This window comes from Diabrotica virgifera, chromosome 7 (assembly GCF_917563875.1).
Source record: "Diabrotica virgifera virgifera chromosome 7, PGI_DIABVI_V3a".
NCBI classification, from domain to species: Eukaryota; Metazoa; Arthropoda; class Insecta; order Coleoptera; family Chrysomelidae; genus Diabrotica; species Diabrotica virgifera.
Genome location: NC_065449.1, coordinates 209,207,295 through 209,222,674, shown reverse-complemented (window position 1 = coordinate 209,222,674; position 15,380 = coordinate 209,207,295). Strand labels below are relative to the sequence as shown.

Genomic DNA, 15,380 nt, shown 5'->3' with positions numbered 1-15,380 from the left:
TTCCTCTCACTATATGTCCAAGATAAGAATTTTTCCGGTGTTTAACAGTCTTTAGCAGTTCTCTGTCTTTGTTGACTCTCCTTAGTACTTCTTCATTAGTTTTTTTTGCTGTCCAGGGTATCTTCATCATCTGTCTATGAACCCACACTTCCAATGCTTCATTTCTGTTCATGATCGATACTTTTAGCGTCCACACTTCTGCGTCATATAAAAGTATAGACCAAACATAGCACTTAACCATTCTTTGCCTAAGTTCTAAACTGAAATGATTATGACAAAGAAATGACTTCTACAAGGAATGCGATACATATTCAATGGCGTTCATGTCTGGAGACATCGCAAGCCACTCCGGTGAATACCTTCTGTCTCAAGATAGTCATTAACGGCTTTGAGTCCCATGTAGGCGGCCGTTATCATCCATAAATACAAAATTTTCACCCACAACTCCTCGCTATAATCTCATATAGAGTCCTAAAATCCGTGTGCCGTACTTTTGTCCTGTTGGAGTCCCGCCAATAACCACCAATTCTAAACGTCCACTTACCATAATACCTGCTCAAAATATAACCCTGTCACCAGCGAAAGGAAGTACGGGATAGGTGCTAGTTGTGTAGCTCTTGTTGGCTCCCACCAAACACGGTAAGTCGCCGGTTACCATTATTTAAACATATTTTAGTCTCGTCTGAAATAATGACACAATTTCAAAACTGTTGAGGGAGCTGTTAAGCCCACTGGAGGCGGTGCAAAACATGTCTAGGTTGAAGCTGAGGAACTTTAATGGTCAACAACTCCTCAAACCTAAGTATAACATTCTTCTTTTTATTGTAATCAACGATAAACTGACTACTGTAGCATGCCTGAAGTATCTTTGGAAGGCTGGTAGAGACATAGAATAATTTCTCTGGAGGGAAATTCTGACATATCTATCCTGTTCGTGAGACATCAATCTATTAAACACCCAGTCTTTCTACCACGAACCACTTTGAATGGCTTTCTTCAACTAAAGCGATAATTCTTGCATGGTTTAACTCAGAAATTAAATTACGATTATCACCTTTTCACAAATTTTACCACAATAAATTTCTCAAATGTTTACACCTTGGCAAAACCAGATCAATTAAATGGGTATTTAAATAAAATAAAAAACCAAAAAGGTGTGTTTTATATTAAAATGGCCTATTATATGTTTCGTAAGGATATGGATCTCTAAACGTGTGAAAATCGTGAATACTAGGAGTGACGCAATATAACCTTTCAAACTATGTGCATATTTTCCATATCTTTAGTTTTTCTGCTATGTCTATGACTATTTTCCCGTCAGTGTCGGATAATATATTTTTGGTTGATACCCATACCCTGGAATATTAAGAATGGAAACTAAATAATGTTAATAAAATACCTTTACTCCAAAGAAAAATAAATATAAAAGAGATAACGGTTTTTCTGAATGTTGAATTAAGAAAACGAATTTGTCACGTATTTAAAAAGTAATATAGATATGTAATTGATAATAATATACAATAGACAATACTCCTAAACCCTTATGTCAACTACAAAAAGATTACAAAAACAACGCAATATTTACTTTCATTAACCTTAATAATATAATAATGAATGTTTTTAATTATTAAACATTTTACTTCTGTAGAAAAACTGTCATGAGAGACAAATCATTAATTTTAGTTCTGTGATAATACTTGGATATTTTTATATAATTTGTTATTTTATTGCAGTCATGTTAAATTAAAAACAAAAAATTGTCCTGTGACTACTTACGAATACTTACTTAGAAAATTAGAATAGTTAAGAAATCGCAAAGATGGAAATGACCAAAGAGAAATATAATCCCAATCCACGGGAGACTGCGAATATTATATCGGCTCTATTTTTTGGGTAAGTAGAATTTTTTTGTTTTTATCATTAGTCTTCATAATTAGATTACGGTGTTCTATTGATTCTATATATTACTTTTTGAAGTTATACTTCCTTAGGCTGCGCGCATGCGCACACATAATACTGCGTGCATGCGCACACAGACAGTATGGCGTTTAGTTGCTAAATCTTTCTACATAGTTATGTATAAATATATCAGTACAAGAAAAGGTGTGAAAAGAATATATTAGTGTTTTTAGTAAATATATTTACTATAATTTTTGTGTCTTTGGATTTGTCTTCCTCAGGAGTAAGATGAGTATTATTAAAACATTTTATTGTATGTTTATTATACTTCACCTTGTCTGTTTGTCACCGTGAATTGTCATTAGGTACGTCCGAATCGATACAGACACAGTCCTCGTATTGTATTTGGTATAGCATTCGGCCAGAGATCGAGAGGTCTTGAGTTTGAATCCAGTGCAATCCTATACTTTTTTTTTGAAAGCGGTAAGCACAAAATTAGTTTGGCGTTTAAAAAAATTAAAACAAACTGTTTAAAGTATATTTATTTTTAAGAAATCATATAATAGAAGTATAACTTCTTACGTGCGTACAAAGTACACACATATTCTTTTTTTTTTAATCCCGACAAGTTTATAGAAATCAATTCATTGTTAAATATACATAGTTTAAGCGTTGTTGATAAGGTATATCGGTATCGGAGTAGTTTAATATCACTTCATCACTTGTATTTATTATAATTATTACAACTCTTAATTTTGTTTTTATTTTCTTACCATTTATTTGGGATCGATAATATATATTACAATAAATAAATAGTTATTTTATCTACAGATAACTTGCAGAAAAGAATCATGAGAATTTTCTATTGCTTCATAATTTTAACAAAAATTATTTGTGAGATTGGAATGTACACATAACAAGTAACAGCCCAGATCTAGATAGAACATACGAAGAAACGTTAAAATTAATCAGCGAAGAAAACATCGAAATATTTGTCCTGTTAATCAATCACATTTATGATACAGGAAAAATACCTCACTACCGATACGAATGAGCCACAACACTGCAACAAGTTCCATCTCATAAGCCTTATAAATCATGCAGTATGAATTTAAAATTTTTTTGTATTTCCTTTTTATTTTCCATGTTGTTGTTCTGTTTCTTCATCCCACCGATACTTATGATGTCTTATAACTTCTGTTGCTGCCGGTCTGTTGTTGCACATTTTTATATGATTGTAATGTTCTTTGCTATCGTTGAATTGTTTAATTTTCAATTTTTTTTTAATTAGAAATAACCCGCATCAACCATAAAAGGTTATTAGCGGTGGTACAATGATACATATTAATTTGATACAAAATATAAACTATTTTACAAAGTTTTTTTACAGAGTTTTTACAAAGTTGATTTTAATTTATGATTGTTCTGAAACGCAGCACTCATAGTTGGTTATATAATTTAGTTTCCTTTAAAAACCTAATGATTTTGTCACAATCCGCACTGTTTAACGCACACTTTCTATCACATGGTAGTCCAGTAGCTTGTCTTTGCAGATGATATAATGGACAGTCTATAACAATGTGACCTACAGTTATATTGGTGTCACAGGCGTAGCACATTTATTGATTTTTTTAATTGAGTTTTTCTTGGGAAACATCTGTATTTTCGGAGTTATCATTTTCAGTTTGATCTAGATTTAGTTGACGACGCATTTTCTTCATTATTCGCGTAATTCTAGATTTAATGCGTCTGTCTTCGAGTTTGGGGTAGATTTCTGTTAGCATTGTTAATAGTCCTGTTATGTTTTTCGTGTATTCTTGTGCGATACTTAATGGATTGGGGGAACCGTGTGCATCATCCAGTAAGCTGACTATCTCGGTATAGTTTAATTCAAACAGGGTTGAAGCTTCATCAATAAATTCCTTTGCAGGTTGGATAAGTGATTCAGTAGAAACTGTTTCTCCAGTTTTTGTATCAGATTTAGTGACTCTTGGCTTTTTTGTTGATCTTGCTTTAGGTTTTGTAAAATCTATTTCTGTATTTTCTACCGGTGGTGTATTAACTGGAGACGATATTTCAGAATGAGAACGTTTCGGTATAGTAATTTCTGTAGGGAGTTCTTGGGAATCCATTACTTCAGTGTTTTCTGTTTGATTCTGGACAGAGTGATTTTTGTCTTCAGCTGTTGCATTACAGGAAGAAAGAGAGTCTTGGTCAGTTTGGGATGTATGTATGGACGGATTTGACTGGATGGCCGTATAGGTACATGTTGAGGCGATATGACCAGATTGATGACAAAGATAGCAAGTGAGTCCATCAGAAAGAAAGATTCGGTAAGATGTATTATCGAAGTCAATGAGAATTGATTCAGGAATAACAAGATTGTCGACAGGTGTATAGTACACCTGCCTACGAAAGCTTAATACGTGACTATATCGAAGATCTTGAATTCCCGCTCTTAAGAAAGACATCGGTGAAAGAAGATGAAAGCCCTTCTCGGAAAGATATTTTTCGAGGATGCGATAAGGAATAGACGGACAGACACTAGACAGCAGTAACCTATTAGCATGAGTGACTAGTCTTCTTGCTCTGATAACATTATCTTGTATTTTTATACCTCCGTGGTCTGTTAAAAAAGTGTCAACAACTTCTTTGCTGGAAAGGTAGATGCAGATTCTGCCGTTAGAAATTCGTGATGAAAAAGTACATTTTTGGGTTGTATTAGTGATCCTATTGCTGTAACGTAGTCTTCTAATTTTAGTGTGTCTACTGCTTGGATAATAATGGCTTGTAGTTTCGAAGGGAATGTAGCTGCTTGCTGTTGGGTAATTTTAGAGTAAGATGGTGTTTGTTGATCGGGTAACATTGGAGGACCCCTGTAGTTAAAAGTACCAGCCATCCATGATACAATAACCCACCAGCCATCGGATAAAATTGTTAAATACTTTTTATTTTAATTTTCTTGTTACGTTTAATTATATTGTAATTGGGTCAGTACGACTCTGTCAATTACAAAGTATTTAACTTATCGAAGATAAGCCAAAAAACAAGTTTACAAGTTTTTGTTAAACATCTTTGAATTTACAAAACTGTATGACTGGATTGAAATTCTATAAGATTTTGATGAAACCGTAAATATATTGAGAAAAGTACTTAGGGCAATCAAATCACAACTAATAACTAAACTACTGGTTATGTTTCTGATAATTAGTTTAAAGATTTACTATGGTAAAGCGATGATAAACTTCGAGACTAAATTTAGGTGTACTTAATCAACTAAGTTCAGGACCGCACTCCTTTTCAAATTTTCAATTGTTTAATTTCCAACTTTTGGTCCAGTCTATTTCTATATAATAATTCTCTCAGACTCTCTTGGTCTAAGCTCTTTAGGTAATACCTCTGTTCTGGTAATTTCTAGATTCCATATAGCTTCTTAAATTTTTGAGGCTTCACTACTCCAAAATGTGGTTTTGGTATCTATGTAATAAGTAGTGATCACTGTCACGAGTAAGTAGCTCTTCGTACATCTTGTAAAATCATGTTTGGGTTTTATCTTACGATTGCGTAGTCTTTTATATTACAGGCCGTGTGTATTTTGTGTCCACGTATATTTGTGTAGTGTATACCTCGTTGCTGAAAGAATCCGTTGGAAATTTTCATTTCATTTTGTTCACATAGACTCTGGTACCATTATAATTTACAGTGCCCTCACCATATTCATCTATGACTGTATTTTGTTGTTTTCTACCAGTCCCATTATCTAAGTCTCCATTATTATGATTTCCCGAGTTTTTCAAAGAAATCTTCTTTAACGCTGACCAATGCATCATCATTCAGTTCAGATCATTCATTGCACCTAGAGATAAAATTTATTTATTTAGTTATTTAACAGTGTAGGCGCAAAATTTCGGCAAATGATTTTTAAAATGAAAAAACTAATAAATATTTTTGAAAAATTTAATCGCAGAATAAAAGATTACATTACATAGAAAGTCCCGTAGAATAAACAAAAAGTTTCTTTTGAATGAGATATTTGAAATTAAAAATTACACTCAATTTTCTCTTCTTTTTCACCCCGGTAACTTATTAATATAATCATTACAGAAGTTTCATTACAGAAAGTACGACTTTCGGCCCTCGGTAATAATATAAAATTTCATTATGCGTTTAATTTTTTACAAAAATATCTATTAGTTTTCTCAGGATTCGAAAAAATAAATGCAATTAAAAAGCATAGCCTGAAATTTTGCGCCTACGCTCTTAAAACAAACAAATGAATATAAGTACTTAGAGGTAACTTTAACAAATACAGGATCAGATGAAGTGGATATAATAAATAAAATAAAGAAAGGAAAGACCATAACACGACAATAACCCTCGATTATTTGAATTATTTTGGAAAACGTTTTGAAATATGAATTTTTTTGATTGCTTAACAACCTATATTTTTTGTTAAGTTGGGAACCTTTTGTCACAAATAATTATCAACCTATAGGATGTTTTGTAAAAATAAATATTATACACACACCGGCAAAATTAACGAAACACCTTAAAAGTGGGACATGTTAGATATCTAGAATTTCCTAAACCTCTTGTCCGGTTTGAGTGATTTTTTTAGTATATTATAGCCTTATTATTTAAGAATATCAATGTAATAATATTGTTGCTAGATAGGTAAACGTTATTTTATACCGGGTGTAACAATCATACTGTGTTTTTTCCTTAAAGTTCTGTAGAGTCTGTGGAATATTATTGTATAGATAAAATATTGAAATTGTATTCTTAGGCTTTCTTAGCAATTTTTTATGCATATGCTTCTGTTGGATAATAAAAAAGTTAGGTACGTCAACAACTAGCCATGTTCTTAATCAATACAGAGTGTTTCTAAATTAAATAAGTGCGACAAATTTTAAGGGGTAATGTTGCATGAAAAATAATGAACGTTTGCTTTATAAACATGTGTCTGCAAATGATTCGTTTCATCCGCAACATCCTGTATCTCGGAAACGAAGCATCTGCGGACATATGTTTATAAAGCAAACTGTCATTATTTTTCATGCAGAATTACCCCTCAAAGTTTGTCACACTTATTTAGAAACACCCTGTATTGTCAACAGAAAATGACGTTTACCTGTCTAGCTGTAACGGTTCACACGTTACGAAATGACTTTTGAACTCTTTAATTATTGTACAATTTATTTTCTATAATAAAGGCAGTTTTTGTTTTTATTCGATTCAGAGTTGGACCACCATCTCCATATAGCTATTTCAGCATCCCATGTATCTTCAGTGAAGCTATGCAGTCACAACTCTGAAGCGACCATTAACAACCCTGCCTATTTAAGAGAAACCATCGGGATACAATGATTCCACCTTTTGTGACGCAATCTAGCGACATCTCTCGCAAAACGAGGAAAACAACGAAAAGCCCTAGATACAAAGTTTACTACTTTTTAAACAATTAGAATAATTGAAATAAAAATATAACAAACAATATTTTAAATCCAAGACTTTTCGTTAATAAACTGCTTTCTGGCTGCATCCTGTATCTCTGACTTTTACAATATATAAGCACAAGAGACGACGAAAATAGGAAAAAGCAAATAGGATACTTTGGCCACGCATTTACCTTCTCTCCGTCAAGGAAAAAGACCGAAAGAAAGTTTCTAAATACTCAATTCTGAGTAAAGATGAAAAATAATAAAGGCAGTTTTTATTCGATTCAGAGTTGAACCACCATCTCAGCATCCCATTTATTTTCTGTTAATCCCTTTTTAAATTCTCTAATTTTGCCGTAAATAAATATTTACGTGACGTCATACTTCGGTGTACGGAATGTACTCTACGCCACCTAGTGGCGAATATGACCTCGCGGTCTGAGAGTTTGACGTTCTCCTCTTTGAACGAGAGAGGAATGATCGACACTTGGCATGTGGCTGTAAGTGAGGTTGGTAGTATACAATGGCGGGTTGATTTCCATCCAAATTATTTTATTCAACATCAAGTTTTATATTAAAGTGGAAAGTTACCACCACTTGTTTCCTGGAGTACCTAAGGATTGAAGTACCATCAATGGAACCCGAATAAAAATCACCCGCCATTTGGAAGAAACCATGATGTGAAGTCGTAGCCCCTTTGACCACCTAGGCAAGCCCTATTACAGCCACAGTCAAGTCAATATGGGAATATGTCATTTGGGAACGAGCTATTGAGCTTTTCAGCTCCTGTTTTTTGTCTGCACCTGTACTTACAGGAAACATGGTTCGGCACCCCCACTGGTGCTAATTTTCTGAGACGCCGCAGCGAACCTTTTGGGAGTAGTTCAAGGAATGTGTTGTTTTGTGACTGGTAGTAACTATGAAGTTCATATCAAAGACATTTTGGTTGATGTACTATGTTATTAATTACTTTTCCAGATTTAGCTTACCTTTTTTTATATAACATATTTGTATGTTAATGTATTAGGTTCCCAAACTTATTTACGATCTACGGTACGTTACTTGTGCGCAAGGAATAAGCCCAGAAAATTAGGTTTTTATACTTTATTGTTAATTTTGGTCGATTTCGCTTTATTATGCAAATTTAGGTTTTAATATTATTTGCTTGTTTCCCAAATATTTTGTCGTTAATTTACTTCATTGCATTTGCTCGGTCAATTTAAGTCGTTTGTATATTATATTTCTTCTCTCCGATTCGTTCATTCATTAACTTTGATTAATTCATTTTATTGTTTTTCCCTTAATCAGGCTTGTACCTGCTTATATATTATATTATTATTATCATTTGTTGGGTTTTAATTTAGTTGTCTGTAGCAAGCGTACTATACTGCCGTACTAAGCGCAAAGGGGGTATCTGACATTTTTGGATATATTGAAATTTTGATGTCTAGTAAATTCTTGGATCTTCCTCTATACGTTACTAAAGCCCTTTAGCCATAAATATGAATAGTTTATTTATAAATCGCATATTTTGTTTGACGTATCTACAGTTTTAACCTATTTTGCTAAGCATAATTGGGTGTAACCAACATATACTAAGGTATAAAAGTAGTATCTTCACAGATACGGCTGTTTACCTTTAGTTTTTGTTAGATACTCCTATATTGCCTTAGTACTTAATATACTTAGTACTTCCTATTTACCACCTTTTGCCTCTAGTATGTTGGTAGGAACTACAAATTGTAAATAGATGTTACCTGTTTTTGATCCAATTTTTGTTCTTGTGAAGTATCAAAAACATTCAAGACAACAAACACACTGAGATCTGTGTTATCTAAAACCAGGGTTGGCAGGTTTAAACCAACATGCTTAAAACCTTGGTTTAAACCATGGTTTGAATCAACTTTTTTTTTAAGAAAAAAACCTGGTCTTTTTATTAAACCTCCAAACTGGTGTTTTTATTTAAAGTTTTTTATGCAGCTGCCGCAAATGAAGAAAATTAAGATAAATAAATTATATTTTTTACTTTCGAACTTATTTATAAAAATAAAATTCTTAATCATTTTTTTCATTGTTTATTACTATTATTTTATAAAATAATTTATTCATTTTTAAAGTATTTAGACTTTTGATACTTGCATCAAATAAACCTGGTCTAAACCAAATAAACCTGGTTTAAACAAAAAAAACTGGTTATTTTGGTATTTTTTGAACCTTGGTTTTTGCCTACCCTATCTAAAACTAAATTATTTATAAAATTTATAAAATAAAATTATTATTATTTTATAAAATAATTTATTCATTTTTAAAGTATTTAGACTTCTGATACTTGTATCAAATAAACCTGGTTTAAACCAAATAAACCTGGTTTAAACAAAAAAACTGGTTATTTTGGTTTTTTTTAAACCTTGGTTTTTGCCTACCCTATCTAAAACTAAACTAACAATGAACAAGAAAGAACAAAGAATTGTATTTATAAAATACCTTGTGAATGTGAACAATTTTACTTAGGTGAAACATCAAGATCATTAAACGTTAGAATAAGTGAACATCAGTCTTATATTAAAAATAGAGAATTTGATAGATCTCAAATATATCAACACGCATGGGACAGTGAACATAGGGTTCAGTGGAAAGATTTAACTATAGTCCTGAAAGAAACAGATAGTAAAAAGAGAAAAATTATAGAAGCAGCTCTAATTATGCTAAATGAAACCAACTGCTATGAAGCTAATATTTTATATTATATGTCTGAATTACCGATATGAATGAGTCAGATTAAATTAAATTATTAAAAGATTTTTTTTACTAAGCAACAACATTTTTGTTTAATTTAGTAATATTTTGTATTTTGAAAACGACATCCGATGTGGACTTAGAAACGTCAACAAAATCATTTTTTCAGTTAAATTGTGGCTTAGTTCCCATTTAGAATAATAAATTACATAAATGCCACACAGAAATAGCTTCAGGACAATATTGGGAATACATAAACAATATTTAAAAAAAATCAGAACTTTGAACTGATCAAATTTAAATATCTATTATTAGATAGATTACTAAGCGTTAATGGTCATAGAAGTGTCTTTTACTTGAGCATTTCAGCATAACTACTTTAAATCTTTTATTAATCATTGGTAGTATCCAGTGTAAATACTAAGATTTATTAGTGGTATCTGCTTTTACTTAAGAACTTTGGACGTAACTACGCAGATACCACTTACTTGGCGTAGTAAATTGCAGTTGCAACTAAAACATCTTAGCATTGTTATTATTTTTCGTTGTAAATTTGGCAGTATCTGGTATAATTAATGTAAAATAATAAATTTTACTATTGAAACAATACGTTCAGCTAAAGAAAAAAATAAGAAACTCAATAAAAAAGGTTTGAAGGTTTTACCTAGTAAAAAACCAAAATAAATGAGGTTTGAACTTTAAACGTCGTTTTCTCAGTTTGAGGTCTCATGTAGATACCCCCTTTGCGCTTAGTAGGGCAGTATAACCATTTGGTAAGAGTCTCATGTGAGTTGTACCCTGTATGTAAGTAAGAGGTACTTATATAATTTTGTAACAGGTAATATGATTGTTGTTATCTTGAATATAACATGCTAAAGTATAACTTTGTCATTTTAGAGTCACACACTATTCACTTTGTGTAACTCAGAGATTGTTAAAGATCTAGTAATTATTTTTAATAAATATTTACTTATTTTGTTATATCATTTATTATTATTATTCCTTTATGTTCACATTTACTGATTTAATTTATTTAATAGTTGGCAGCAGTGTAAGATACCTGGGAGAGTGATCGAAGGTCATTTCCTGGCGCCCATGATTTGTTAGTTTTATTTAATTTGTTCTTCTTTAGCAATCTTTACCGTATTCGACAGGCATGCAAATTGGCCGTATCCATCCTTGAGTGTCAAGTTGTCGTTCTCTTGCGTGTCTCTGGCTAGCCCACTCCATTCAGTTTGCCTCTGTCTATTGATTCTTCTATAATCAGTCCATCTATTTTCCCCCTACATAATACTACTGCAAAGTAGTATTTTATTACTTCAGCTTCTACAGCGAGAAGCTATTTTCTACTATTTTCCTTTTTGTTCCTATTTAGTTACATATTAGTTTCTTTTATTTTCTTACTTCTGTTGGAGCTTATCATCCTATTTACTTTCACTCCAACAGAAGATTTCTTTTTTGTCACATAGCAACAATATTATTATACCGATATTTTTAAATGATAAGGTTATAACATTCTAAAAAAGTCACTCAAATTGGACAACTGGTTTAGGAAATTCAAGACATCTAACATGTCCCATTTTTAGGATGTTCCGTTAATTTTGCCGGTGTGTGTATTTTAAATGCAGGGATAATTTTAACTTTGTTTGCTTTTTCAGATATACGTATGATGTATTTAAGAAGGGCTTATCGAAGACGCTGGAAGTTGACGATTTATATAATCCGTTAAAGAGTGACAGAAGCAAAGTCTTGGGAGATAATTTACAAAGGTTAGTACTTCTTCTTCTTCTTCAAGCGCCCTGTCCGTGGCGAACGTTGGCTATTAACATGGCAATTCTGATTTTGCTTGCGGCACTCCTGAATAGTTCGACTGAAGTGAGTCTGAACCACTTTCGCAGATTTTGGAGTCATGAGTATCTTCTCCTGCCTGGCCCTCGCCTACTGTCTATTTTCCCCTGGACAATCAATTGCAGTAGACGGTACTTATAGTGTCTCAATATGTAGCCTAGACATTCAAGTTTATTTTGTTTAATTGTGCTCACGATTTCTTTCTCTTTTCCGATTCTGTGGACTATCTCTATGTTGGTGACATGTTCGGTCCAGGATATACGAAAAATGCGTCGGTACACTCACATTTCGAATGCTTCTACTTCTAGTTTTTTCGTGAGCATCTCTGTCAGCGTCCAGGCCTCCATATCATACAGTAAGATCGGAAAAATGTAGCATTTAACTAGACGTAGTCTTAGGGGTAGACAAAATTGGGTGAAAACAATATTGAAATATCTATACAGGGTGTCCCAGACTAATTTAGCCAGGCTGTATCTCTTAAACGAATAGAGATTTTCGAATGGGACAAAAACTGATCTATTCCATTTGTAATACACTGTAATATGAAAAAATCATCCCCTAAATATTCACCCCTTAGTTACAAGCCCTAACTTTAATTTTTTTAATAGCACCCTGTACATTTTTTTATAGTTTTGGATGTGGCCTTCGATCGTCTATTCAACACATTTTTTAAAAAGAAAATCGGTTAGTAAGTAATCAAGAAAAATATCAGTTTATTTTTGATAATTATGTGTCCCAGACTAACTTATCCAGGCTATATTTCTTAAACGAATAAAGATTTTCGAATGGGACAAAAACTAATCTATTCCATTTGTAATACATTTTAATAAGGCGTCGAAAAAAATCATCCACTAAATCTTCATCCCTTAGTTATAACCCCTAACGGCTTTTTTTTTTCAAATAGCACCCTGTAACTAAGTGATGAATATGTAGGGGATGAGTTTTTTCTACACCATATTAAAGTCTATTACAAATGGAATAGATCAGTTTTTGTCTCATTGGAAAATCTTTATTCGTTTAAGAAATATAGCCTGGATAAATTAGTCTGGGACACATAATTAACAAAAATAAACTGATATTTTCTTGATTATTTACAAATCGATTTTATTTTTAAAGAATGTGTTGAATAGACGATCGAAGGCCACATCCAAAACTATAAAAAAATGTACAGGGTGCTATTAAAAAAAATAAAGTTAGGGGTTGTAACTAAGGGATGAATATTTAGGGGATTATTTTTTGTACGCCATATTACAGTGTATTACAAATGGAATAGATCAGTTTTTGTCCCATTCGAAAATCTCTATTAGTTTAAGAGATATAGCCTGGCTAATTTAGTCTGGGACACCCTGTATAGGTAACAAATTTATATTTTTCAGAAATTGGGACAAGCAACTAGAAAAATCTAAGAAATCAAATTCCAAACCAAGTTTATTGAAAGCCATTGTTATGTCATTTTGGTTGGAGTACGCAAAGCTAGGAATATATACTATCACGACAGATTTAGTGCTAAGACTCATTCAACCTCTAATACTTGGGAACCTATTGGATTATTTTAAACCAGAATCACAAGTTTCCGAAAATGAGGCTCTTACGTATGCAGGTATCCTAGTGGCCATAAACATCTTGAACATTTTGATGTCAAATCAATATATGCTAGAGGTTTTTCACAGTGGCATGAGGATAAGAGCATCTTGTTGTGCTGTGATATACAGAAAGGTAATTTTAAGAATTTTATTACATGTAGCCTATTTCCTTCTGTCTCTAAGGGTACTAACATGCCGAAGATACATAGATGTGCGCGGTGTAGGTCACGATCGCGGTCGCTACATTGATGTCAAAACAAACCTTCATTTTGTTATGAGATCGCACATACCAAGGATGTGTCACCTGTTCGGTTTCACCCCTATTCAGCGGTCCCCATAAGCGCGGTCCCCGATTGAGCGGTCTCAATACAGCGGTCCCCGTTTCAGCGGGTCCCCGTTTCAGCGGTACCCCGATTCAGGGGTGCCCGATTCAGCAGTCCCCATAAACGCGGTCCCCAATAGAGCGGTCTTAATAAGAGAATAATAATATGACAATGATAAGTAATTAGTTTTATTGTAGGATATTATTTTAACCTATTCTTGTTTGAAAATATACAGGTAATATCGAAGTATCTGGTATATACCCCAGTTAATAGGGAAAAAATAATCGATTTCAGGTAAAAATGTTCTACAGGGTTTTCAAAGTTTTAAACGTTAGATGAGGGATAACTGATGATAATTCCGTGAAGACGTACAGTTGTTTTTGCTTTTTTTTTTTTAAACAATTGCAAAGAATGAAAAAAGCAGTTTTTTGACTATAAAACGTTTCTTGTACATTTTAGAGAAAAATGTTTCAAATAAATGTAGATCTTAAAAAGTTCTTTAATTTGGTGGTAAGCATATTGTAATATATAAACAATTGACCGAGATAATTGCAAAAAAACCTAATTTTTGCAGTAAATTATAAATATTAATAACTTCATTTTTTGCACAATGACGTAAAATTTAATGACTTTAAATTATGTCAATTAATGAGTTATTTAAGTGAGCTAAATTTCAACCAGATCGACCAAATAGTTTATAAGTTATTCAATTTGTTTATCCCAGAGAGCAATTGTTTATACAACTGTTCTTGCCCTACAGTGACTCTGTGAGATATTTAGCAGATCGCAGTCGATTATTTGAGACTTTAATTTTAAGACGCGTTGAAAATTTTTTAACATTTTATTGAAATTGTTATTAAAAAAACTGTTTGAAAAAGACCTGACTTTCTAGCTTATAAACAATTAGAATAACTTAGATATTTTTTATGTTCCGTGCTTGTATGTAGGCTCAATGAAAAGCTGATGAAAAAATGCATATAAAAAAAGAAAAAATAATTTTATATGTTCATTTTTTATTCTTAAAACTACTGTCCCCAAGAGGGTTCTGTTTTTACTCATTTTCCTGAATGATGCCTCTCAAACGGCATGCTGCAGAACCAAACGCCGGCCGCTGAAACGGGTCGGTGGAATCGAGAACCGCCGAAACGGGGACTGCTGAAATGGGTACCGCTGAACCGGGGACTGCTGAAAAGGGTCGGTGGAATCGAGAACCGCTGAAACGGGGACTGCTGAAATGGGTACCGCTGAACCGGGGACTGCTGAAAAGGGTCGGTGGAATCGAGAACCGCTGAAACGGGGACTGTTAAAATGGGGTCTTACCCACCTGTTCACCTATCGACCTATCATCTCGGTCGATGCCAAAATAAAATAATGTTGTTCTGAAGCTATTTCCTTGTGGCATTTTTATAATCAACTATTTATAATGGGAAATAAGCCACAATTTTACCAAAAAAAGATTTTATTAACGTTTCGAAGCCCAAATCGGGTTTCGTTGTCAAAATACAAAATAGTACTAAAATAAACAAAAATGTTGTTGCTAAGTAAAAAACTTC

At 32.8% G+C, this 15,380-nt stretch overlaps 1 protein-coding gene across 5 annotated transcripts in view; it reads left to right on the top strand.

The window, feature by feature from the left end:
• LOC114329889 (ATP-binding cassette sub-family C member 4) overlaps positions 1 to 15,380 on the top strand; it is a 135,088-nt gene that overhangs the window by 56,609 nt on the left and 63,099 nt on the right. For all 5 annotated transcript variants that reach the window (XM_028279150.2, XM_050655873.1, XM_028279147.2 and 2 more), the window contains exons 2-4: positions 1,734 to 1,893; positions 11,732 to 11,842; positions 13,298 to 13,637. In XM_028279150.2, coding sequence (XP_028134951.1) covers positions 1,820 to 1,893; positions 11,732 to 11,842; positions 13,298 to 13,637 — 525 coding nt within the window. In that variant the 5' untranslated portion in view covers positions 1,734 to 1,819. The remainder of the gene's footprint in view (positions 1 to 1,733; positions 1,894 to 11,731; positions 11,843 to 13,297; positions 13,638 to 15,380) is intronic.